General features: G+C 44.8%; 1 protein-coding gene across 1 annotated transcript in view; it reads right to left on the minus strand.

Moving 5' to 3' along the window:
• Positions 1–21579, minus strand: part of PDE8A (phosphodiesterase 8A) — a 167126-nt gene extending 145547 nt beyond the window's left edge. The window contains exon 1 of the mRNA XM_064517313.1: positions 21234–21579. Coding sequence (XP_064373383.1) covers positions 21234–21299 — 66 coding nt within the window. The 5' untranslated portion in view covers positions 21300–21579. The remainder of the gene's footprint in view (positions 1–21233) is intronic.
• Positions 21580–27669: the final 6090 nt, after the last annotated feature.

Raw genomic sequence — 27669 nt, forward strand, 5'->3', positions numbered from 1 at the left:
CACCACAGCCCTAACAAACATAAATCTTAGCCACATGGGCACCATCCTTCCCAAGGCACTCACCAGGGCTGGCTGTAGTGCAGCTATCACGGAAGGATCTGTCATATTAAGCAGAACAGCACTTGGCAGTTTCTGTGAATTATGGTTACAGCCAGCACAGCTGGGTGCTGCAGTGGTTGACAGGTTCTATAACACAGTCACAATAGCAAGCACTATAAAAATTTTTCACTGAAATGGTTTGGGAACAGAGCTCAAAAACAGTTTTAAAACATGTCCTTTAACCTCCTGAGAGACTTTCAAACAGACGGAGAGGGGGACGTCCAACGAACTCAGCGCCGCCAGGGAAGGCTGATCTCATGGTTCATACTCACCTTGGCAATGCCCTCCCAGGTATGCCCTTACTCTGCAGATGTGAGTGGGTTCCTCATACTCAGTCCACAGGTTTTTAAATTCCTCTGACTTAAAATAAGCCCTGGTACCATCTCTTACTTTCTTCTCCCTTTATATACTTCTAGGGCACAAATCTCTGCTTGCTATCCGGTCACTGAAATGAAACCTCGCACTCCAGCAGCTGCGGACACCCAGGAGCAATGCAGCCCCTTGCCTTAGCGCTCACACTCCCTGAGTGCCAAACACACCTTTTCCCAGAGCCCTAATCTGGTTTACACTTGTGGTTTCAGAGAGCTTCAAGGGAAATGACTGGACACATTAGCTTTACAAAGAATTAAAAGAACCAAACCAAAATTCTGTCTCTCAAATTCTCTACCACAACAAACATTCAGATCTTGACAAAATGATGAAACATTTTTACAACTCCTTGCATTCTTGGGAGTTTGTTAGGGAAGTCTCAAAGTCATCTGAGGAGGCCAGGACTGTTCCCTGCACGTGGCTTCTCTTCAGACTCTAATGCAAACAGCTTCCCTCTTGCTCAGCTCGTTTAAGCACCTAGATATTACTTCTTTCCTTTGAAAGTCTTGGACACCAAAAAAGTAGCCACATTTTCAAACAAGCTCTGAATCCTGAGGAATTCAAAATCTGATCTGAAGCAACTACCCTGTTAAAAAGAAAGGAAACTAGTCACCAATCATTTCAGAGATTCACATGGGAAAATTCTTGTGCCATGGAGGGGGGAGAGAGAGGAAAAAGAAATGCCTACCATCTTATATCTACTACATAAGGTGCTTACTAAAATGCTCAAAATAACCTCACTGCCAAAGCCTTTTCCAAGCACAGCAATGCTTACTTTCAGCAAGAACAGCAAATCCCAGCAAAGGCAGTCTTCCACTGGGGAGAAATACAGGTATTCAAGAAAAATATTACAAGAACTAACAGTCTAAATTCAGCTTATCCATAAGAGGCTGAGCATGCATGCAGACTTGCTGTGCTGCAGAGAGCAATTTCGGCTGTGTGGCACTTAATGACGTACGTGTCAATTCTCTGTGCCCTGCTGCCGAGGCTTCATTGACTGCACCTGATCTGCTGCCGCTGCTCATCCGGAGCACTCGTTTATGATTAGCGCTGCATGCTATCCTTCACTCGCAGGCCCAGAGTTGCTATTGGACTTGCTCACGTTTCCCTCAGTGCCCTGACTAGCCCAGACACCGCACGCACAGGGCCAAACCTTCCTGGGCTTTCCGTCCTCACCCATTGCTGCCACTGAGACGGGACAGAGAGCAAAACACCAGCACAGAGCTCTTGCAGGTCCCCAAGCAGAGCCTCTGCAATCCCTCCTGTGGGGAGGCCTCGGGGGGGGAAGAGGTCCTGCTCTCCAGGTGGGCAATGCTGGGGTCCTGCCAAATTCCTGCCCCGAGGCAGGGGCTGACACCAGGGCCCAGCACGCTCCAGGCACGGCTGGCACAGGGCCACCGCCTGGGCTGCCCGGGGCAGAGCCTCCCTGGTCACAGTGGCCAGGGGCAGCCCTGTTATGCATGAAAGCTACCGAAAGTAATATCTAGAGCAAACACATGCTAAGTACACAAAATCGTGACAATTGGAGCACGCCACGGCGACAGCCCCAGCCCTTGCTACCCCAGCTCTGGGGCAGTTTCTAGGAAGCTCTGGGAGAGGGACACCAGGGAAGTCTTGTCCTCTCCAGCAAGTTCCCCAGGAAACAATGTCATTGCTCCCGCAGTGCACGAGAGTGGACTCAGGCCCACCACAGGCCAAGTGACTGGTGCCCGCTCCCTGAAACCGCTTGCAGAGGAAGAGGGGGCCATTCCCAAGGTGCAGCTGGTCTCTTCAATGCTGAGGGAGCAACGCAGTCCTGATTTTCCACACACCTTCAGTCAGCAGCAATGAGAGGCCACGGGACAAGGCCCCATTCCCAAATAGTATTTCACTTTTAATTTTTAAAACCACTTGTCCATTCACCAAAAAAACTGGAGGCATCTAACAGCTGAAACTATACTTCCAGCTGTGAGAAGTTTTGCTCATTATATAACATCTAAAAGAACAATAAACTAAAGGAGAAAAAGCCATATACAAAATTCCATCCCTTATAGCATTTCCTTTCAAGTTTTCGCTAATTTTATGAACTAAACAACAGGAAAAAGTCAGTATTTAAGGACTGCTTTGAAGTGCTACGCTAGGAGAGAGATTGTAGGTGTACATGTTAAGTATAATACATCAACTTATTTCATAGGGATACTGTTTTTACAAAACAAATCAGAGAAATGCAAACTTCTCCCAACTGGTAGCACAAGTTGTTGCACATTTAAGAAGGGAAAAAAATTACTAACCTATAGCCACAGTTAAGAGATATTCATCACTATACGAATTACCTGCAACATTAGACACTCAGATAAAAATCACTGACACACACAGGTTTAGATAAGCGGAAACAGATCCCTTGTTTGCATTTGCTTTGTAAAACACATTGTTCATTATTCCTTTGCTGGCAAACTGTGTTGACTGTTCCTTAAATCTTTTACTGTGGAAGAGAGGAAAGAAGCATCACCAAAAAGTTACTCTCTGGGACACAAATGATCTTGCAAAATTGCTCATTCTGTCTTGCAGCAGGACAACAGCTTTCCAAGAGCCCTGCCAGGGCACCCTACAAATCTGGTAGAAATAGTCTTGGAAATTATACTTCAGTTTTGTTGCAGATGACAACATAGTTTATAAATTTCTAAGCAACCAGGCTGCCTTTAGATTTTTCTCTTTAGGTGTACAGACATCGCTACAACTTTTAATGTCTCCAACTCACAGTAAGAGTTTTCTTTCAACTCCCCTTCCACTCTGTCAAACACTAATCTTTTCCGTGTTATAGTGAACTTTTCCTGGATGCCACTAATCCATATTCAAACACTTGATTACGATACTTTCCTTTTTTAGAAAGTTGATTGGAAAATATGGTTTGCCTCTAGCTCACAGCTGAGGCCTCTGAGAGCTGCTTAGACTTGAGAGGTATTTACATGAGAGCTTTCATGGTGTTAAAATACAAAAAAAAAGAAAAAAAAAAGACTGAGAAGTTGAAAGTTGTCATATGCAATTAGGCACAAATTGGCCCCCAGCCCAGCTCCCGCTCTCATGGGGAAGCAGCAGGAGGCCGGGGAACAGCAGGGCTTGAGCACAGCGATGGTGGCTGCTCTCCCAGTGCTGGCTGTCCCCAGGGCCCCTTTGCGTGCGCAGTGCTTCCCACGTGCTGGCGGCTCCTCCTTGTTCCTATTTAGCTTTCAAGCCTTTTGGGTGCACAAGTGCTGTTAGAAATAGGGGTGGGGAAGTACCTCAGGAAAGCCGCTGCCACGCACCAAGCAGGTGACCGCATGCCGGAAAGCCAGGGAGCCCGGCAGCAGCCGGGTAACACCACAGCACCAGAGGGAGCCAGCAAGAGCTCGCCCGCACTCGCAGTGGCGGTGCGGGATCGATGCCTGCCACACCAGCCACCTGCCCGCCACGCACCAAGTAACTCCTCGCCTCGCATCTCAAATGCATTAGGACACCTGCCAAAACCATTGTGTAAGCACCTTCTCACAAGCACCTAAATAATATTGACCTATATGAGGAATATGTAAACACCCAATGATGAGAGCTGCTCGTTTTCTCCCTTTTTAAGATTTTTACTTTTCTTCTTTTTTTTCCTCCCTTCTCTCACCATTTTGCCACATGACAGCATCCGTTTTACTGCCTTGATGCAGTGGCTTATATGTAACATCAACGTATACATCATTACGATCACACCTTCCCATGGCACTTGGTGTCAGGCCGTCGCGTTCGTCTGGGGTTACACTGGCAGCACCCGCGCGCTCCTGGGCTGCCCTGCACCTCTGGGGACAAAGTTTAGCAACTTTCCTCTTCTTTCCACTTGGATTTTCTGAATTTGTGCCCATGCCATGAACTTAACAAAGAACTGAAGCTGAGGATTATGAAAACATAAGAGGAAGAGAAAGCAAAATAAGCAGGGACTTAGCTAGGCAGAGACTGAAACAGGAATAAAAATTCTTCACAGAGCTGTAGATTTCAGACATAACCAAAGGACCCTGGCCAGCTTTCTATCAGAGTATAAATTGCATGTGCTTTGGCTGTATTCTCATCAATTTAAAGCCAGCATGGTATTTGTTATAACAGCAGCATATTTACTGATTAAAACACTCTCAAAGACATTTCAGGGAAAGCACTAGAATTTTATCAGACTAAATTCACTTTGCACAAAAAAATGGTTGTTTAAATAAGGTTTTCTGTGTCCCTTGCATTATGAAAATAATCTGAGGTTGCTTGCATATTAGACCCTTCTTTAAAAAGCAGGAATTACCCAGCTCATCCTCCACTTGAGGAGAATGTGAACTTCTGAGATAAAAAGTTTATTTTTGTTGCTCTGCCAAACACTAGGCCCAGAACTTGGGAGGATTAATAACCGGAGCAGGCTGGAGACATGTGATTTAGCCAGTCTTGTTTGCAGTTCAGCTCCCTAGCAAGGTACAGCCTGACCTTAGGTGACTGTGGCTAAAAGGAACAATTATGGAGCTAAGCAGTGGGAAAAAAAAAAAAAAAAAAAAAAAAAAAGTAAAACAAAAAACAGACAGATGGGAGCCATATAACTAAAAGAATTTAAAGTGCTCAACTAAATTATGCACATTAAAATACACTGCATCCAAGCCTTATTAACGCTTTCAGTGGAAAAAGAGCTTCAGAATAGATTATTACAGAGATCCTGGATTTCTTTGAGAAGAGCTGTATATTGCTTCCTTATCTCTTGCTCCTCAAATAAAGTCCCATTTATCTAAAGTTTACATATGGCCCTATCATAGGCATACTGGAACACATCATAAATACTGGCTGATTTACCATTCTACGCTCCTTAAGGGTGGGAAAATATAAATTGAGTGGCTTGTCCTAAGTCACCTAAGAAGTATTTGTCATAGCTGGAAACCAAAGCTGCAATCTGACCCCCCATTGCCAGAGTATCCATCTTTTGAAACATCAGTAGTTTTCAGGTAATCTTATGTTTAAAATAGTTAATATAGCCAAATAAAATTCTATGCTTTTGAAGCATTTTTAAAATAATCTACACTTCCACAGTACAGCTTCAACTCTCCTTGAGATAGCTCATCTCAGTCAGCACCAAAGAAAGAGCTGCTTAGTGGCAACAACAAGTTTGAACTGTCTAACAATCACCTAAAGGGCTTTTAAACACGCAATCCTTCTGATACTTATTTAAAATTGCACTTCTCTGAAGGACAATACATCATGAAAATGCTAGTAATAGTAAATGAAACAAAATGGCATTTGGTGTAGCAGTGTTGACTGTGGAAAGGAACGTCTCCCAGCTTGGTTGTGAACAGGAATCACTGCAACTAAAGGAGCTGCTACACCAGGGAGACGAGTGAGGTAGCTTTACTCAGTATCTGACTTATGTATGGGGAATAATATCACACTTCTGAGGAAGCTCAGAAACCTGTAGTGAACCTCTCCATAGCTGTACCAGGAAACTCTTCTCATCTCCATGTATTTTCTTAACTCTGCTGGTTTTAAAGACTTTCAGATTTTTGTCTGAGCTTGGAACTGTTGATGTTTCCTGGTAACAGCTGGATTCCTGGTGAAGAAGGACTTTAAGAGTAGCACTTCTGGTGAGAAGACGAGCAGCAGGCACAAAGCAACGCTGGCATGCTCTCTTCGCGCCTGCTTTCGGCTCAGGCAGCACGCAGGTGCTGGGATCCAGACAAGGAGCTCCAGCATCAAGAGTAACTTCACCGAAGCCATCAGCCCTGATTTTGGCCCTCTGTGTGACGTCTTTCAAATGCTGTTTGTGGGCACCAGAAAACACAAAAGGCATGCCTTTGGGACACAGTCATCCAAACGCAGGCATCTTGGGACACTTGCGAATGCCCACGGCAAGCCACAGACTATAGGCGGGCTGCCTGCTGATCTACTTTGGAGAAAATTGCTAGGGTTGAGAGAATTTATTTTGTTCTGCACTTCAAGGGCCTCCTGTGGCCAGAGAGAAGAGCCAGATGCGTCTGGAGCGCTCCCCCCTTCCCAGTGCAGAGCGGAGCCAGGGGTCAGTGTGGCTCTTGGAGGCCCACAGGCCATGAGGGCTCGCTGCACGGCCCTGCATGCACCCCCGCAGAGGCCAGTCCCCGCACCCCAGCCAGCTGCCAGGAAACCTGTGGGTGGCATCCACAGCTGTGAACCGACCCTAATTCTTCCCACTTAAAGCAGCTATTGCGTCCTCCTTTAAAGTGCATTTCCTGAGTAACAAAATTGCCCAAGTGTAAAACCGGGCTTAGCTAGCCAGGGTGGATGGACCCTAAAAAACAGCTTTCAAGCCTTCTCTGTGCAAACACTTAATATTTTAGGGGAGCGTGTTAGAACATGAAAAGAGCTCCTTGCAACTAGTGTAATAGGTTACCGACTATATAATTCTCAGCTAAGACAATAGGTCCATCTAAGCACAAAAACTTAACACATTTATAGCAAGATTTAGTGTCACCTATAAAGGCAAGATGACACTGTGTTACAGCAGGGGCTGGGTACCAGATTTCAAGAGCACATGCCTCCCTCCTCACGTAACGGGCTGCTGCAGAGGTCAGCTCATCCTCTCGGGTATCCATCCCCACAGTTGGACAAGTGAGTATTGTGACCTGATCCAGCCGGGCAGGCGCTGACGCCAAACAGGAGATACAAGGCAAAGGGCTTCCATATAAGGGGAGAAAGGAGTTGGGAAAGTTTAGGCAAAGAAGAAAAAGGAGAACTTTATAGAGTGGTTCATGTCATACCAACATAGCCTGCACGTTGCCACCTTTGGCCCATTCCATTGCATAAGAACAAAGCTAGGTCCAAAATCACAATTAAAAGGCAAGCATACTAGCTGGACAAGACACCTCTTGTAGAGCACTTGCAGTTCACCTCTGGAAACGACAATCATTTCACGTTGAAGTAAACAGTTCAGTGAGATCCTAAAGAGCATCAGCATGAACTAAGAATATCCTCTGGCAGACATACTGGGGGACACACAGGGAAGTGTTCAAGCTTCATACAGTAGATAACCACAGGCCAGACATACTACTGTTTTTTAAAAAATACATGTTGTGCTTTAAACAAAAGAAAAAGTCCTAGGAGATGACACTCGAATGACAATTTGAGTATGCCTGGGTAGTGATGCTCTGTTACCAAGGCAGCTTTGTGAACCATGCGATGAAGGAATTGCTGCAGTTAGTGCAGTTTTAGGGAGTGCTTTAGTAAATTGGAGCAAGCAAGTTTATGGAACGGAATAGTCTATGAGCTTGGGCTGCCTTTCCAGAAAATGTGAGCTTTTTTTACTGGAAGTAGTTTGATGCTTGTCTGGGCAGTGGCTTACTGCAGAGCGCAGTCTCGTTAGCTCACCTCTGGGCATAACAAAGAGCTGTCACTTATATGGAAATGAAAGCAGAAGTTAATGAACTAACTAATTCACTCTGTTTAAAAAAACCTTCCTCCCTATCCCCCCTCTGCCCATGACTCCTGAATAAACTCTGCAGAACAGGTCTATTTCCCTTGTGTCTCTGGCTTTGACTATAAATACAGTGCTCCCTCTTCATATGGTTATCTTTGATGTAAAGCCTCTGTGTGCTGTCTACTAACTTTATCTAAATCCATTATAGGCACCCTTTGTATAATATGCACCTTGCTTTAGTGTGCAAAACATTTGGTTCCCAAAAACATGATAGGATGGCTAGAGTAACCACTAACCAGACATACTGGAATGCCTGAAAGTGTCCAAGATTAGTCATTTGGCAGCAGTCCTGGGGAAATGTAGTTTTACATATTCTACTCTGGACAGAAAGGTTTAGTGCTTGGGGCCTACTGGCAGGCCTCGACCTGACTCCTCTTCTTCCCTTGCAGAGCACAGCATAATGGCAACAGCTAGAGTTAGGATGCAAATGCCACAGAAACCTGGATCTTGCACTTTGTCAAATCTGTCTCCAGCAAATTCTTTTTTACCAGAAAAAGAAATCTAAAACAAAACTAACCCTTTCCTGTGCTTGGTCTCAAGATTCTTTCCTGCCCCCCCCCCCCGCCCCCGATAATTTCAGCTTGCATATGTGTCAACTGAAAGAAAAATGCGTGTGTCACATACACATCGATCAGAAATCTGGTGGGTGTTTGTACATTATATAAGAGATCAAAGGTCGGACAAATTTCATTCTAATTTGAGGTCAACAAACCAATGTTACATAAGAGTAGCATGTACAAACTGAGATACACAAACTGAGACAAATGTAAGATTGCATTTAAATATTATAGAAGTGGCAGGACAGAGAAGCAGCGGCGCTTCTTTGGTGACTGAAGCTCGATGAAGGATTGCATGGACACATTTTGTAAGTAAGGCCTACCCCTGTACCTCACTCTGCACTTTTAACAGGGGATCCAATCACCAAAACATATTTTAACACCTCTTACTTAGGCCACATCCACACCAGGCAAGAGAGCACAGCAGAGGCTATGACACGGCTGCAAACGAGCCAGCACAGCCACTTTCGCAGCACTCCTTGGTTCTGACTCTCAAAAGACCCATTGGCTTGAGCTCAGTGCTGAGCAGAGACAGATATGGTCCCGCATTCAGAAGCCAGCATGCTCACCATGAGACTGTGGACCTGGGCATCACGCTCTGCTGTGCAGTGCTGCTGTGGCCTCAGTATTTCTGCTCAGAGCTGCAGAAAATAAACCAGTGAAAACATGCAGAAACTGGCAGCTGTCCTCATGTTTTCCACATATGAAGCTGCAGAATTGGTGCCAAGCACTCCTGCACTCAGGACTGTGCAGATGATATTGCCCCTTCAGTGCATGACATTTGTGGAGCACTCCAATGGGGGAGAGAAACCAGCATGAGCAAATAGGTGAATGGAAAAATAGAGTGCTTCAAGTTGATTTAAAGAAGATATTTAGTCATTCATGGAAAAGAAAAAAAAGAGAACAGGTGACTAAAATGGAAGGAAGCAATTAAAAACAGCTGATTTTTGATGAAAAATGCTAATTTGGGTGTAAAGAAATTTAAAGTCTTGAGTATTTTGACAAGTCAAATTATGCAACAATTTTCAGTGCTCTAAATGGTGCCAGGTTATCTAGAATCCACTCCAGAAAGGTTTCTGAAACAGTTGAGTCCAGAACTAAGCAAAAACCTTCAGCCAACTCTGGAAAACCTTATTTAGGGTCAGAGTTTTGTGAGCTCATGTCAATGCTGGAATATTGCTCCAGCTGAAAGCACGAGGGAGCAGTTTTGCAAAGGAAACCCTGAGGTTTAACCTGTCTTTTATGATTTGCAAAAAGAAAAGACAGAAAAGGAAACTAAAAAACATTGATAGAAAAATGCCAAAATAGAAAGGCTGAGTTGTATTTTCTGACAGAGCCATTTATTGTCTTTCCACTCCACAATGACGAGACAAGTCACGAGTCTCAGACAGGCGCACTCAGAATATATAGGTGGAAGATTGTTCCCTAGTCCTGTCCACAGCCCCTTGTGATCACAAACACGGCAAAACCAATTTTACTGCTTCTGCCATATTTAACAATTAAAAAGAGCTCGTGTCCAAATAACACTAATTGCCATTAAAAAATCACTGCCTGCTCAGCCACCTCCCAGCTAGGACGGTTTCCAGGGACAAACCACGCAGGGGCCAGTGGCAAGCCTGTCCTGGGCACCACCAAATTACCTTCCCAATGCAGCCTTTTTTGGTTAGGCTTTCTGTAAACTTCCAGGTACTTCCAAGCCTAAAACACAGAGAGGTCCTAGTCATTCATGTTTCTGGGTCACCGGCTGTTCTTTATCTACTATCAGTTACTCGCGCTCTCTCTTTTTTCTTTTTAAGCTGGCCAAAAAAGTTAGTGGATAAACGATACCTTGTCATCTTAGGAAATTGTTGGCAAACTTGGGTGAGCATTTTGAGATGTAGGGACATAGGTAGGAAGCCAACCAGACAGTATAGTCCCACTTTTCCTTAACACATGCTGATGTTTTACCTCCATGAGTGTTCCTGTCTTTTCAGGTCCTAAACAGGAAGTGTGCTGTAATAAGCAAACACAGTATCACACGCTCTTGGCTACATAGACCCATGTGGAAACAGAGAAGAGGAATGATGTGAAAACTATGACATTTAGGGAACACTTAGTATAGGGAGTACAAAGGTGGTGCACACTGCTGGCCCAGCAGAGAAGACCTGATATCCCAAATAGAAGCCTAAGAAAAAAAAAAAAAAGAAAAAAAAAAAAATCAATGAGCATTAAGTTGTCCCCCTAAAAAGGATTTCTGTAGAACAAGATACATTTGCAAATTCAAGTCCAATATGTGAAATAGTTGTGAACACAGAAAAAATATGAAAGAGAAATGTATAGCATATTCAAATGTTTTGCTTTGATATTTTCAGAATGAAATGGCTGGGTTTTGATTGTTTTTCAAAATAAAAGGGGACAAAAAGAAACAACCTATAAAGCAACATCAGACATTCTGTTTGGGGCTAAATAAAATGTTTTGCAAAATTTAAGATTTTTTTCCTCCATTTGCTCCCAAAGAACATCTGCTTTTGGTTTCATTAGAACTAAGGTTGTTTTTCATATTTTGGCGGGTCAGAGAGCAAACCAAAAAACCTCACCATTCATCCAGCTCTGCTCCCAACCCCTGTTTTCTGATTTCAGAGGGGAAAAAGCCCCAGGTCCTTCAGGGCTGAAGGCACAGAACAGGTGTCTCTGCAGCCAGCAGCAACAAGCATTAACACAACAAAAGCCAATGTTGTGCCCCCGAGACCTGCTTTTCCATCCACACGCTCCTTCTCTCCCAAGGCACCTCCACGTTGTTCCCTAAGCTTGAGGAGAGGGGATAGCTCAGATCCACCTGGTTCCCAACAGATTTGGTACGCAGCCAACCAAAGCGGGGGGGGCTGCTCTTTGGTCCTTTCTGCAACGACTCATCTCTCCAGGTCCGCTGGCCCCGCCATGTTATCCCCGGCAGAAGAGCAACTGTCGGGCACGGAGCAGAGAGGCCACGCAGGGTGCACCACTGCACAACCAGGACGAAGTTAACGTCCCCGGTGCTGCAAGGGCAAAGCGGAGCAATAATCCTTTTCCCATCAGCATGCAAAGACACTTGCAATCAAAGCCTCGTGCTTTGGGATGGCCTTAGAGAAACAACCCACATTGAGCTGGCAGATCACATACGCAAGAGGCCAGTTCGAGCCCATTTTGGGTAGGGGACAGCTTCAGCTGACCACATGCTTGTGGTCCAGTGACACCACGCAGCCCAGCAATGGGGAATTAATTGCCCCCTTGGGCCTGAGGAAGCATCCCCCACGGCTGCACATCCCTCAGCCTCCCACACACACGTCAGCATCTGGCTTGCAGGGGCCCCACGGCAACTGGCAGACCTGCTCTGTGCCCACTGCTCCCCTCAGGGCAAGCGGAGCCCCAGGGCCCACCTGCCTGTTTAAATATTAAAGGTCTTGCGGTCATCAGCTAGTATTTCAACCTGACAGACAGAAGAATCAAAATGTCTCCATCCAGCAAGCTTTTCCCAAAGAAATATTGTCTTACTAAGGCTTTTATAACTGTTAATTAGAAAATGACCACGTCAACTATATGTCCTGCCAAATACAAAAAGAAAAATTCAAGCCTCTATTTTTTTTTTTTTTTTTGGTGGTAAAATCCAATTTGTGTCTTTGTTTTTTTTTTTTTTTTTTTTTTTTTTTTTTTTTTTTTTTTTAAATACTCCATCATCCCACTCTCCCCTTCTTGCCCCTGCCACTGTCAGGAAAGGAAGGGAGAGCTGTGAGCATGAGGTTTCTCCATAGATCTGTTTCACTTCTCCCTCAGAATGAGAACTGATAGGAAATTGGCTTTTTTCTTGCAAAATATATTGTATATGTTTCTCTTTGAGATACAGCCCATATTTGAGTTCAGCAGCATGGCACATATAAATATTGCTAAGAGAGCATCTCTGCACCCATCAAGATTGCTTTTGGGAAGTTAACCCCAAACAGGGCACGATGGCCTCAGCACAACCAAAATTGCCGAACCAGCCGGCTGGTCACAGAAACATGGTGAAAAGTGGGTGCACAGAGAGAACTGCTGCACACACAGTCATGAAAGGAATTAACCCCATTTAGCTCTGAGTGCTTTAAAGGCTAAGATGACTTGGGTTTTTTGTGGTCCATCTAGTCTATAAAGAAAACCAAGCCAGGATCTGGCTGTGTGCCCCGAGAAGAGGTACTGGGAGAACCATTTTCACTTGTCTATGTGGTCAGCTCAAATTCTACTCGTGCCCTATTTATTTTAAGGAATAAATTATTGGGACTATGATCAGTCCCTGCCGCAAGCTGTTGGTGATGATTTACAGCCTTGCTTTCAGGCCCAGACCTAGGCATGCATCAGGTGAGCCCACCACACTCACATACCTGCTGCTGGTAGAATACCACTGCAGGGCTTTAGCGCAATTCCACTGTTTCACCACTTTTATCAAAAAATCTCAGACTTCTGCTGCAAACATGCAGGAGCTTCAACAGACCTAGCAGGGAGGTCAAGAGTGGTACAAATGAGGGGACAGGCAAGAAGCGAGGAAAATGACAGCCTTAGGGAGGAGAAGTGGTGGGGCTTAGCTCATCATATTAGCACACTTCAGTACAAAGAAACCCAAATCTCCATTATAATCTCACATTTTTTGACTAGGCTCCTATGTATTAATTCCTATCGATTGACATGTGGAACAGGACAATTTGATCATCTTGTTAATCAGGTATTCTTGCAGCAATACATGACGCAGTTTAAATAAGCCAGGTTAAGTCCTTGTGTACACAAGGAAGCTATTATAAGAAAAGGGGATGATGAAATTACATTTTGCAAGAAGTAACCAGAGATTGAGTACCATGTATGTTTTGGAAATTTTCACTCCATTTATATCATTTTTCATGACTTTCTGCCTAGCATGACATGATGTTGTCCGCCAAGTCGAGACCGGTTTGGCTTGAAAGTCAAGGTTTTGCAAGCAGGGCCACAGGAATGGCAAAACCCTCTGAGGACTACACTAGCAGGGGACTCGGATCCTGTGCTTCAAGGAGGCATCTCCTTTCTATTGTGCCTATTGGTCATTTAGGTTTTTATGGCTGAAGCATAAATATTGACTGCTATCTTATTGCCTATATGCACAGCAGTTTTTGGCACTCAAGGCTGTCGAGTTACGGTGGCCCCGTAGCACACTTCGGAGAAAGAGGAGATTCCTTCCCCGGGTGCCAAGGCAAGCAGCTGCTCACACGCTGCCTCGGGCAAGAGCGCCGGTACCCAGCAAGGCTGCCCAGCCCCAGATACACCCATCACTGCATGGCAGACTCTGTTACCCACCAAACCACCTAACAGAATCACATGTACAAAAGCACCTGATTCCCAAAAATGCTAATCAGTCCCAACTCATACTGATAGCAGCAGGGACAGCAAGCACTAGGATACAGAAAAAAAATCAGAGCAGTTTCACCAGCCTGTGCTTCTTTTTCCCATTTACAAGAATGTGGCTGTGATTCAGCCTCTTCGGGACTATAACTAAGTCTTTATTAAGCCTGTGCATGAGTTTTACTGCAAAACAAAGCTAAGAATTAACATGCACGATTACACAAGGACAATAGCCGAAACACAACAATTGCTTCCTGTAATTGTTTGGGGCAGCCTGAAGAACAGAGAATCATCTCATGATAAATCCTTGTTGGTCATTTACTATCATTAATCTATACTGTCAGAATGAATTAGGTGCAGAGGAGCATGTTGATTACAATGTAGATGGCACTCTAGCTTTAATTATCATGACTTCAAAGTAAACAGTGTCAGATAATCGACCTCAGTCATCATAAATGGTTACTGGAGGAAAGCACTATTCAGCTCATAGCACTGACGCCCAGCTTGCAGGGTCTGCAGTTACAGCTATGACATTATATCACTGCTTCTCCAAATTACTCTCTCCTTCTGTCCACATTAGTCAGGTCTATGGGCTACTTATTCCGTTGCCAATGACATGCCTTAAATTAGGGGTGACCAGTTTTGTCAATACCTAGCAACCTAGCTTTATTTATAGAACATTTTGGATTAAATAGCAAAAGCTCCCACTATCCTTTAACACCTTTTCGTTGCATGTAACAGCTACTTATTCATTTTACTTACCAGCTAGAGTTATGTTTTCACAGCTTGTGGTTCCCATTTCAATATTATTTTATGTCATTTTCTGGAGGGCTAGGATTATGGAATAAACCCAAACACCTGGACAGTGCATAAGGAGCTGGGGAGAGCAGCTAGCAGTATTACACGGACCCCCAAATCCCATCAGCAACATATGTAGCTATTTTGGTATAGTAGGAGCGGGATTAAGAACTCCCAACCCCATCAAATTGTTCCAGACTTTCTATCAGCAGCAGGCTCCTGCAGAGGAGAATGGATAAAGCTTTTCTTCATATCCACTGCAGCTAGGACAAGAAGAGGTGGGCTCACACTGCTGCAGAGGAGAGGACACAGTAGGAATAACCACGCCAGTGTTAAAGGAAGTAAAATACTAGAGAGGACTGCCCAGTTAGGCTGCGGCATCTCCAGTAACAGAGGCTTTAAGGACAAGTTGGACAAATGTACACCAGAAATAAAGTAAGTATAGTTGATTCTGGCTCTGAGAAGAGCTACAGACCTTGGTGCTTCCCTTCTGCCCCTATCTTCCTACCCACTGTCAGTGCCCTGGTACGGTGCTGGTACATGGGAACCCCAGGTGGGACCTGGAGCCTCTCTGCATTTTGGTCCCTGCTGTTATGACACACTTATTTTGAGGCAGTGTGTGTAAACAAATGTTGGGATAGTCTAGTCAAAATAAGTATTGTCAAGGAAGAGCTGCATGAACAGCCAGTCCTCTCAGGGGATGGCCTAGTGAGACAGCCCTAGGCCACCCCCAGGTGACACTTGGCCATGGCCTAGTCTGACAGCTCTAAGCCACCCTCAGGTGACACCTGGCCTTCCCTGCTCCAGCCGAGGAAGGGGACAGCCTGCCCGTGCAGCAGGGCTGGCCCGGCCTCCCTGCAGAGCTGCAGCTCACGCAGCCCCCCAGGCGCTGGTGGCATGTGGCTGCAGCACCTGCTGCCCATCATGTGCCACCCAACAACTCCCTGCCATTTCCCAAAACCTGGTGAGTGAAACTCAAAAGCACAACAAGGCACAAGCAGCCTATGAAACATGCTGCTTTGGCCTCTCAGGGAGAGCAAACCAAGGAAATAAGGAGTTACAGAAATAAACCAATAAAGCAAAATTGAGGTGTGGAATTTAATCACTCAGGAGACGGGAAATTCAAGGCTACGGTACCCATGGCAACTATTATTTGTCCACGGTGTATGGAACATTAAGCTTAACTCCATATGCGGAAACAGAAAAAATATTATGGGACATACCACATATGAATGCATCTTTCATGTAGACGGTACTCTGCTAGGGCTACTGTGGAAGAATTAATTAAATTTCCTGCCTGTGAAGCAGGTAGGATCACATGCAAGCAGTTCTCCCGAGACAGAAGCTAATATCACAGCACCGAGGTCCCAGCTCATCCCCATGACTGAAGAAGGGAAGATCCAAGGTCTCACTTTGGCCTTAGTGTCAAGGCCCTCCTTATGAGCTTCTGACTGATGGTCAGATTTTGTTTCGAAAATTGCCATCTGTTGATTTAGGAATGTTGTGAATTTCATTTCAGTTGTTTGGGTCAACAAGAATTTTGCATTTCTTGTATGTTTTCCTTTTAAGCAAGTAAAGCAACAACCATAGTTCAACAGGGCAGAAGTCCAGTTCCTGCTGGGTGATCAGTTTATTCGAATATACCAGAACCACATTATTGCCAAGTTTCACAGCAAACAAGTTTTCAAAACCTAAGAGAGCTTTGCACTTGTCTTCAGCTGACTTTGAACCTCAAGCTGGGTGCTGAGGAGTGCTGAGGAGTCAGATTACTGACAGAAAGTGCCGAGACCAAAGCCAGCCAGATAGGCAGGAAACCTGTGGATGAAATTGTAGTCCTTAAAATTCAATTTTTACATGATCTTGGGCAACTGCAGACTGATATATCTATTTTTGCTAAAATTTAGCAATTTATGAAAACAGAAAGCAACAGCAGAAATACAGCCACTGTGAAAGTTGCAATCTGGGGTTTTTATATAAAGAAGAATCAACTTAGTGAAAATTATTTCTATCTTCCGTCACCCCCATGAGACAACCTGCATGGGATGCTGCAGAAGATAGTCAGATTGGTTATAACATGTCTCCCGTCCCCAAGTGGCCTGTACCTCTACGCAGGGAGGTAGCCTAGAGCCCACCTAGCCCAGCCCATCACTCTTAATAAAGCAATTTAACATGGCCGCAGCACCGACCAGCTTAGCACAGCTTTGGCCTCTATCACCACTTTATGGGGCAACAGGACAAGGCAAAAATCCAGCTTCCGTGCACAAAGGGGCTGCTGGTGTTAGAGCAGCGGTGGATACCAGCATGGGTGCAGGTGCCTTTGCACCTCCGTGCTCGGCTGACCGTGCGGGACCCATCCCCAGGCTTGGTGTCCCAGCACAGGGCAGGGCTTTAGCCAGCCAGCACCTCCGCAGCTGGACGCAGCTCTGTGCCATGGCCACAGGGGGTTATTTGTTTGGCTCGAGCTGCCAGCAGAGAGGAGGAGTGGAGCAGCATAAAACACAATAAAACTCTCTTCCTGAGCAGCAAAGTCCTAGTGCAATACTGTGCCAGAGGGCTTCCATCCAGTAGTTTTGGTCATATTTTAGTGAGTCAAGGCCACATTTATCTAGCAGCAATTCGAAGCAAGGAGATCTCCCGCTGCAGAGGAGATCAGGGTTCCATTCACCTGTGCTTCAAAATAAAAGTGCTCGCATGAGTGCCCAGCACCGAAAAGCCACCCCAGATTGCAGCTGAGGGGGCAAAGCCAAGCTGCAGGCGTGATGGAGACGGCCACGCATCACGATCAGCTTTTTGGCCTGAAACACCTCCCAGGACCGTAAAAGCTAGAAAATTGCCTTTTATGTCAAGTAGAACGAGAATAAGCTTAGCTTCTCACAAATACCCACAGAGTGGCAGGCAGGCGGGTGCCAGGCCCAGAGGAGCAGAGCAGGAACCCAGGTGTAGCACCGGCTTCCTTTGCATGACAGCCCGACCCTGGCACAGGGAGGATGCCCAGCAGCAGTGCTGCCGTCACTCCTCACATGCAAGTACTCGGCTCCAAGGGGTTCATACAAAGCCCAAAGCAGACTCAGGTCGCTGAGTTGAAATTACGGCCTTCAGTCCCGAACTCCAGAGCACTATTAGTAAAAGTGGGTCTCTTTGCACTGCAAGCTTCCTAAACTATGAACTATTTCCCATTGGGAATAAATCAGGATGTGATATGCACAGCAAGAAACATCTAAGCAAGCCAAATCTTGAAAAATGGCTACGTAAGTTTTCAGAGAAGTCAGAATATAAAATACATCAAGTTCAGGAGTCAAGCTGGCCAGATGCCACCGCAATATCTGTATGTTGACCCGAGCTAAGGCAGGTTTGAACACTACTGAAGAATCCCACCCTCTAGACAAGTTTTCATTTCTGAAACTCTGACCTGCTCTTTATGAAAAGGGAAAGTACAATGATGAGGTAAATGTGTTTACGAACACATTACTGTTACCTTTCTACTCTAAGAACTTACATTAATGACTTTACCACCCTTATTTATTGCTAATCAGGATCAGCACCAAAGGAGGAGGAATCATTTCTTCCGCAAAGTTTGTGCTAAGGCAAGGCTCCCCCCCCCCCCCCCCCCCCCCCCCCCCGTCTAATCAGGTGAAAACCACCAGCCCCAGCAGACTTGTTTGCAGCTTGTTAATGGCTTGAAGGATTTTTTTTCTAGGAGCTTGCTCTTGTTCCTCACAATTGCGCAGGTTTTACCTGGCACTTCTGTAAAGCAGCAAATGCACCTGGAGCTGTAACAGGGCAGCAGAGTCGAAGCATTAAGCAAGCATCGGCGAACTTGTATTTGAAGAGTTTCCTCAAAAGCAGTGTAAGGTGCTTTGCCAGCTAATCTTTCCAGCCTGCAGCTACAGAGCAAAGCAGGCTGTAGACCTGTGTCAAAGGTACATTTGTTAACACATTTCCCCCGGAGTGCTAATTAACATTTAGATCAAGTACTCAGAGAGTGAAAAAGCTTCAACACAAACACACTGCAGGGAAAAGCAAGGAGCGAATTCTCTCTCCCCCAGATGCAATGTACTGTTTGCCCTTCAGGAGCTGGTGAAAATCCAGTTTGTTTTGTAATCTTCTGTTCTCTAAAATCAGATATTTCTACAAGTTAATAACTAACCAGCTTCTTTTTATTTAAAAACCTCCAAGTGCATTTAAAATTCTATGAAAGCGAGGCCCTGATGGCACTGGTGCAAGCCAGCCCGTGCACGCGTCTCCCTGCTGAGTCACGGCACAAGTGCTCTGCACTCTAATTACAGCAAATGACAATATTTTATGATTTTACAATAAACATAAACAAAAGACCATCAACACACTTTCACTTGCATCTTGAAACAAGATTGAACCCTCTTAAGCTAAAAAAACCACCGAGATAAGAAACACAAACACAAATATTTGTAGCTAGATCTTCAATTGCCACATTTTGGGCTGCAGACAAAGAGGCTATAATCAGTAACATTTGTACCCACAATAAGATGCAGACAAACTTATCTGCAAACACAAATTTGGGCTTGAATATGTGAAGGGACTTACTGAAAGGCTGGCTAATGAGCTAGCAAGATCAATAATTATTGAGAAAAATGTGCTATCACATTGATGTAAAATTAAGATTGAAGTATAACTTAAATAAGGTTGAAAAAACTTCTAGTTTTTCCCCAGGATAAACTGCTTTTTCATTTTTTTTAAAGGAAAAAAATATAAAATCTCTGATTTACAGAAGGAAAATCATAGTGTATGAAACAGGAGTATGCAAAACTTTACCTACTCTGTGATCTTTTAGACCATTAGAGAGTTCATATTATTATTAAATATATTCTGTCCTGCCTCAACCATGCATCCTGTCCAGGCCCTCATGAACTCAAATCTGCATTCCTAGTTGTTGATATTCTTGAAACAGTGTATACTTGCAGATGTGGACAAATTTGACTGAGCAAGCGGTTCAGCAGCACATGGCCTCTAGAATAACAATTTCTAACTCTCTGCTTCTACAGAAATCAGGGACTCAGATGAATAACCTATACCGTAAACACAGGATTTTTTTTCTTGAAAAATAGTCTAGATGTCTGTGAACTTATTTGTTATCATTACCCACCCACCAAATACTTGGGATGAACAATTTTCACCCTCAGGTTTTACAAACTGCTTCTGTTGTTCCATCCCTATTTTTTTTTTGGAGTGTTGCTTGCTTGCTTCTCTCTTTTAACTGCACATCCAACTTCATAAACAAGAAAGTAAAACTGATGAACAGTAAATGCAACAACAATGCATATTTTTGTTGGAGGGACTCAACTGAAGGACACTAAGCATGACTGAGAAGAGCTGTCACAGAGATGGACACGAAGTGACCAACGCCCAGCAGATGCTCCACCAGGAAAAGGTGGTTGTGGGCTTTTTTTTGCTTGACCCACTCTTGAAACCAAACATATTCTCATTAGATATGCACATTTCTGCATTCAGTAAGAATTTTTTTTTTTTTTTTAAAGGAGTAGCAAGCACTCAGATACCTTTCACACTCCCAGTTTCCTAAGTTCACTCTCTTAATTCACAGTTACCCTGATCAGAAAAAGGCAGTTTGGAGCTAAAACCTAAACCAGCACATTCCTGACATTGTCTCCCAGAAACTATAACACATGAATGTCTGTACTGAAATCCTGATCTCAGCAGAGGCAATAGCAAAACTTCCACCAATCCCTCCAAAATTTAAAAAGACAAGAAACACCCCCCCCCCCCCCGTATTTTATGGGAAACCAAGATGGAGACAGAATGCCCAGCTCCCAAAACACTAATCTTTTAATCTCATGTAACAGGATGAGATTAATATAAACATGCTAACCTGTCCAAATTGGAAATCTGTCAAATTTCAAGCACGGGAAACAACAAGATTTTTTTTTCAGACAGGATGTCAGAGTTGCCCCTGTGGTTATATGTGAGCTAAGGACAATGTTGTTACATGAGATCAAATTACAAACACAAGCAAACAGAAAACAATCTCCGAACGTCACTGCTCAAGAGTTGACAAGAAGCACAGCTGGTCCCTTAGGAAGGTTAAATGCTCTCTGGCAAGTTTGGGAGAATATCAGAAGTTTGCTGCTGGACACCGAGTTCCACACAGCTGAATTGTCAATTTGTTTGCCTGAGTTAATACTTATCTTACCTTATGCTTGCTGTGGTTTTACTAAACACATTCGACCTGCAAATCTTAAAGCAGTGGCTTTGCTAAAACTGTAAGAAGTTTCTGGAGTTTCCAGACACCTAAGAAAACTATTTTGGTAGTTTCCACAGCACGGAAACCTGTAGTTACTCAGATATTTGAGCCTTCCAGTGTGTGTGTGTGTGTGTGCGGGGGGGAATGACAGTTGCTCAACCGCAAACATTACCATTTCATTTCTATTTCTAATGTTTAGCACAACCTTGCTGTAAGGAATTTCTGAAGTTGTTTACAAAGGCTGATGCAGAGGTTGTGCAGTCTGATCCAAGGGCAACGGTTTACTGAAGTCACTTGTAAACAGCAGAAAGAGATAATATTTTCTGAAATTAGGAAGAAAGAAGGAAAAAAAAATCCTCACCTTGCACCAAGGACCGTTAGAGAAAGGGCTGCTTTCCAAAATATCTCCTCCTTCATTTTCTTCCATGTCTGCTTAGTTGAAAAATTTTGGTTTCCAATGAAAAAAACATTAAATCACGCTCTGGGCAAAACCAAACCAAACCATCCAGGCTCTACTATTGCATATTGCAAAAGCCCTGCAGTAAGTCACACACAAGTGTTTTACAATCACTTGTCTAATCCGAGATCTCAGATCCTACTTCCTTGCTGGGTTTCACAGGCTTGCTAAGAGGCACAGAGCTTGGCCTTTCTTTTAAGCCTTGACAGCTCCTGTCATCAGGTATTTATCTCCCTCAGACCTTACTTGTGGATCCACGCTTTCACATAACAAATGCCAAACGCTGTTTATAAGATTATGGCTTCCCAAGTGCTATACCAGGATGGACACTGAACCTCTGATCATCTCAGGAGAAACTTGACAACGGAGTGCAATAGCGTAGCCACACCTCTCTGCCGCGAGAGCTGGCCTAGACCATAAAATCAGAAGCAAGGTCACCCAGCAACCAGCCGTTCCACGTCACTACAGCAATAAAGCCAACTTACATTTGACTTATTGCTCGGGTAGATAAATATTTTTATTAGATGAAAGAAATCTGGAGAAAATGGGGGGGGGGAGGAAGAGGGAAGAGATGACTATTCTTGAACGACAGACATTTATCTTGATCAACAATCAACACAAAGCTCTCAGCAGACGTGCGCAGGCCACCTACAAAAACCATAAAGCTCTGTCTGCAAATCCGGCCAGGGTCCAACCCTAAGCACAAAGCTGCAAGAGCAGCCCCATGTGCCCCAACAGGTCAGACGCACAACCCCACAGGTCCCACACACTGGAGAGCCCGCACGCTCCTGCTCAGGTGCCTGCAAGACTTCGATCTGCCACATACTCGGCTTTAAAAGGTTCCATTCACAAAAGTCTATATAAAACAGGGAGGATTCATGAAATATCCATCCCCCACCACAGTCCACAAAAATCAGGCTATACCATAAGGCTACCTAAGGGAGTTTTCTCAAGCAAATAGATTATTTTTGTCAGCGAGCAGAGCAATCACATACCTAAAGGAGCACACACAATTTAATTTAAAAAGCAATGTTTCTCTCCTAAGGTGTCATACATGGTATAGAGCAGGGCCACAATAAGTATAAATAAAAACAGATACCAAAAGATCGAACCTCTTTGCTCTGTTTACTCTGCGTATCAGGCAGTGCAATTGCAGATAGCTGGTGCCCTAAAATTTCAAAACAGACTGTGATCTCTGGCATCTATTTAAAGACACACATGGCTTCATTTTCAGCACAGCCACTTGGCACCCTCAGCATAGGCCTCTTGTTAAGAATCCCCAAAAGAGAGCAGTCGAGGTCACTGGCCACTTTGGAAGAGTAAGGCCCCTTTTTCCTTTCTATACACGACCTATGGCAGTTTCTTGAACAGTTGTTCCTTGCTGAACAGTTCTTTATAAACATGTATGTGGCAGCAGACAACCTTTTTTTTTTTTGTAACTGTGTGTAGATATTAGTTAAAGTTGAGTCTTTCAAAATACAAAATATTTTAATCAAACATTCATCTTGGCAGCATCATTAAAACTTAGAGGCACAGGGATCTGATTTTCAGTCCCTTTTCTGCCACTGCAGCACAAGTGTCTAAGTGATTTACTGAAAATCACAGGCAGATTGTATACTTATCTTTTCATTAATCAAAGTTGATTTCATGAGCCATTTCTCAGTAGTTTAATTTAAAATGGTACTTTAAAAAATTGGAGATTAAACTTTACAAAATGGTCACTAGCCAAAAGTGTTAATCTAGGTAATGAAATGAACAGGGACAAGCCGTCAGACCCTGTGACTAGCGTGTAACAGTGAGCAAGCATTACTGGTTATGTATTTATTTTGAATAGTCAAAATCGACAGAAAATGGGCTGGAAGTATAAGGACAGAGATAAAGTCTTTATGGAGAGACAGGAAATCAAAGGATAAGATTATGAATTCAGAAGCCAGCAACCTCCTAATCTGGCTTCATTCTCGAGCCTGATTCTGAGGAGGAAAAGCAATAGCTTTGTGCCTTGGTTTCCCTGCCCGTACTGAGAGCCCAGCAGCACGCAGCACTGTTATCTCACAAGAATAGCTGGCTCTGCACTGAAGATGCTCATTATCTTCATCAGACTTGCTGGCTCTGTCTACCAGCAGGTGGATTTCCTATACTATCATTCACCCACACAAGCCCGAGGAAAGCAAAGCTGCCTTCCCCACTTACCCACCCATGGGGTGTCAGAACACATCTTCCCTCCTCTGTTCCATCCGACCCAGGAGAAAGAGAAGCAGGGGAAGCCCAAAGGTGTCCTGCCTGCCCCAGGCTCCCCAAGCCCTGTGACACAGCACTGTGCCACCGCCCAGGCCCGACCGGGGACCTTCCCAGAGCAGGGGCTCCTTGTGGGGGACCAGGGCTGCGGGAAGGCTCTTGGCTTTCCAGCTGCTCTGTGCTACCTCCAAGCCCATAGGTGTGGGGGAAGCTGTGCTCACGCAGGATTTAGCATGCACTCTCTCTCAGACAGTTTGAGCTACCACTGATGCTTGAAATGGGCCATGTTAGCCACTACATCATGCTAGCACTTCTCAGAGACCCAGGGTGGCTCCTAGCATTTTTTTTTTCAATCTATAAATGCAGTAAATAGGGGCCATGCCAGGCCTTCACTTCCCCCTCACTCCCACGCTCATATTTTCCCACTCAGCAACATCTCACCTTCCAAAACAGAAGCTGCACAAAGGCACAGAGGCACTTCCCTGTTGCAACCTAGGTATTCTGGCAAATCATCTTTAGGTCCCTACATCCAATATGTGAAGGACGAAGACACGGACGCTTTGAGGAGATGCGTGCAAACCTTTGGCTGGAAGGGGAAAGGGGCCATGCAGCACAATGTTTAACACCATCCCAGCCTTATCCCACTGGCCATCACAAGCCTACAGTCCTCACAGTCCCGGCACACACTGAGCAACTCCATGATAGCGGTGCAGCTCAGGTGCTGGCAGCTGTTGTCTCAGCCTGCTTGAGCTGGAGGTCCGGGACCTGTGTCAGCCTGAGCCACTGCCTTAAGATAGCACTAAGCTGGCCCAGAAGCACTGGTAGCAGGAGAAGCTAAGCAGGTAATTCTAAGATTCATTCTTTTTAATATTTAATTAATTTTAACTTAATAATTCTTTTTGCCTGTTTTACTATAATTCAAGGCACACATGAATTCACTATCCAAACCACTGGACAATGGGCTGAGTTATTCCATTCCCAGCTGGAAGATTCTGCTACGCACAGATTGCTGCTACAAATATTCACCGGATTTTAAGCTCACTTTCTCTGGTTTCATATGCCCTTTTCAAAACCAAAGGTTTTCCACAGAAGCAGAAGATGACAGCGCAGGCAAGCCAGCTCAGCCTGGGCTCCTGTGCAGCCATCTCAGCACTGTAGCCAGGGTCCAGAGGGACACCTTTGGGTAGCCCTCCCTGTCCAGCCAGAAGGGCAGCATAGCCTGAGGCTGGGTGCCTGGTGGGGACCAGAGGGAGGGGGGGGGAGTCAGTCTTTGCACAGTTATTCACAAGGGCTGTTTAATACAGCAACTCAGCTCTTCAAGGACTCTGTTTTCTGCCATTCCTTTGAGTCTCTTGGGCAGAGATCTCTGATCACTAATTACCTGCTGAATTGTAAGAGAACAGGCAAGGGGTCTGCCTGAAATATCAAATTGCTTTGCATTTTGTTGCTTTTTTCTGGTTTCTCTTTGCAAGTCACCCATTTTGTGACATACTAGCTGTGTCCAAGTGTAGGGGATACTAGCCTTCCAGAGTTTGTTTGGATTATCTGGATCTCATTATCTAGGTATCCAGTGCTTTGCTATACCTTCTCCTTTGGTGACATTCCACAGCAATAATTTTCACAGTGTTTTGGCTTTGAATCAGCCATTTTCTAACTTAAAATGAAGCAGTAAAAGGAAACACTTTCCCCATACAGAGCATAACATAAGATAAACTTTCCTATGGTTGCTGTAGACAAGCAAACTCACAAGGTTTTCAGTCTGAACCTTTAGTGCAAACCAGACATCTGTTCCAAGTTGTGTCAAATCACGGGAAGGATAGCCCACAGCTTGCTTTACTCCAGACTAATTTAGGAAATCAGGACTCTCCCCATGGATTAGTCACTAACTTCTTGGGCAACGACAGGCCAGACAGATTTGTCTCTGCAGCTCGGTGGTTTTCCCTTGTAAAGCAAGGGTGACGACTCTTCCTCCTGTCAGAAGGCGACTGGGACTAGAGGATCTAGCCTCAATACCAAGCCATAAGCTAAACCTTTCAGCACCTCTCTGCTCTCGATTTCCAAAGACTGTCAGAGTCTACCAGGGAAGAAAACAAGAAGAAAAAGAAAAGGAAGAGTACAGACAGGTATAAAGCTGGCTTTGAAGTACAGCCCAGGACTGGAGATCAGGAAGTGAGGGCTGTAACTGCAGCTGGGTATCGGCTTCCTTCTTTACCTCAGGAAAGCCCACAGTGTGGGGCAGTTGTTCTCACTCCCTCAGAAAACAGGCAGGAATAACACTCACCTCAGCAGGAAAACAGAAGGAGATGTTAAATAGAAGGGGCTGGAGAAACAAAACAACTCTGCGTTTCTAACACAGAGGCAAAGAGAAAGCCTTCCAAGTGTGCCTGAAATGATGCTTATTTCTTCTAGATGAGCAGGGAAAACTCTGAACTATGTCTAGTTTTGTTTCCTAAGGAAATTGCCCTTTCTTATGTGTGGGGGCTGCCTGGGTCCCTTAGGAAAAGGGCCAGTTTCCAGCAAACCTGATAGAGCAGAGGCATCAGGTTCACAAGGAGAGGAGGTCTGGTGGAGAGAGAAGATCCCGCCAGCACCCTGTGCTGGGACGACCACACAGCCAGAGGAAGCCCACGCGGGAAGGCAGAGCAGAGGGAAGGGGGCCCTGCTGCAGAGGGGGTGCATTTGTCTCCAGGCAGGGACGGCTTTGCTTCAAGCTGCCCAACACGCGACAGTGCCAGGCTGTTAGGGACCCTGGCCATGCCTCGGTGCGCAGGACACTCACTCAGACACACGGCCGGCACAAGTATAAAACTTGGACCTCGGGTCTTGCAGGTCTTTGGCCCTGATAAGACTTCCCCTTACGGAGGCTGCCCTGGCCTGTCCATAACAAGCTGCTGCCACAAGCAAATGTGTCAGAACAGGTTAATCGACATCCCACTGTAACTTTAATGCTATTAGTCAACGTTAAACAAAGGATTATATTTTCTTCCTTCCCGAGATAAGCTGCAAGGTAGGTACTGGGGCTGCTGCGAGAAAACATGGTCTCTTAATAGAGTAAAATAAACCTGCTTGTTCCAGTTAAGAAAGGTTTGCAAGCTGAACTCAGGGGCCAAGTTATTAACAGAAACTGCTGCATCTTGAAGACCATTGCAAAGGGTTTAGGTTTTGGTATTTGCTAGGCATACCTTGAGTGTTTGGCCATTATAAATCTCTTCTTGTTTAGGAAAGAAATCTGATTTTGCATCATACCATGCTTATCTTTTAGCTAAAGTGGGGGCAGGATCTGAATATGCTGGTGTTTGCAGACAGCAGTGGTGCAGTACAGCCAGTCTCTTAGCTTCACAATGAAGAAAATGAGATACAATTGTGAAATCGTTGCCTAACAATGATAAGGACGACCACTGCAATCCGCTTCCCTGCCTCTTCTTGGCCAGCGTCCCATTTGGTGCACATTGCTGGATATCCAGAGAAGAGAATGGCACGGGGATTAAAGTACAAGCCACACAATAGAAGACAGATTATTTACCTCCATCTGATCTCCTCTTTCACCACGGCCAAGTAACTTAGTCTTTGTAATTCAGTTTTTCCTTTATGACTATATTTACCATCCTTCTGACAGCCTTCAAGCTCTCTTGAGGAATGGAGTTTTGTACGTGGGGATAGGAGGAAGGAGCTGGAGAGATTTATATCTTTAAAACAAAGCCCCAGGGGGTACATTAAAAGCAGTGCTGCAGGAGACTTTTAGCAGGCATTTGCTCTGCAGAAGAATAAGGTTTCTCCTTGCCTTTTTTCGAATCAAGACGGCCACCCCCTCCACCCTTCTTGGCAGGAATTCCCCTTTGGTACCACAAACACCTTGCAACAGGCAATGTCAGTTCCTGACTCCAGCCATCCCAAGCAAAGCCCAGCCCACCACAAGGCCAAAGAAATTTGGTTCAGTCTTTCATGCCCAAGAAAGAAGGGTGGATATGTATAAATCCTCAGTCTTCAAAATCCATGTCTTTCAGGAATAGCAAGCCCACACACCCAGAAAAAGTCACTGTTTCCAGTATCATACAGAGGGATGCAATGACCACTTTTTTCCCATGACAGGAAAAGTCTGTGGTAA

The sequence above is a fragment of the Dromaius novaehollandiae genome, chromosome 10 (genome assembly GCF_036370855.1).
Source record: "Dromaius novaehollandiae isolate bDroNov1 chromosome 10, bDroNov1.hap1, whole genome shotgun sequence".
In the NCBI taxonomy this organism is placed as follows: Eukaryota; Metazoa; Chordata; class Aves; order Casuariiformes; family Dromaiidae; genus Dromaius; species Dromaius novaehollandiae.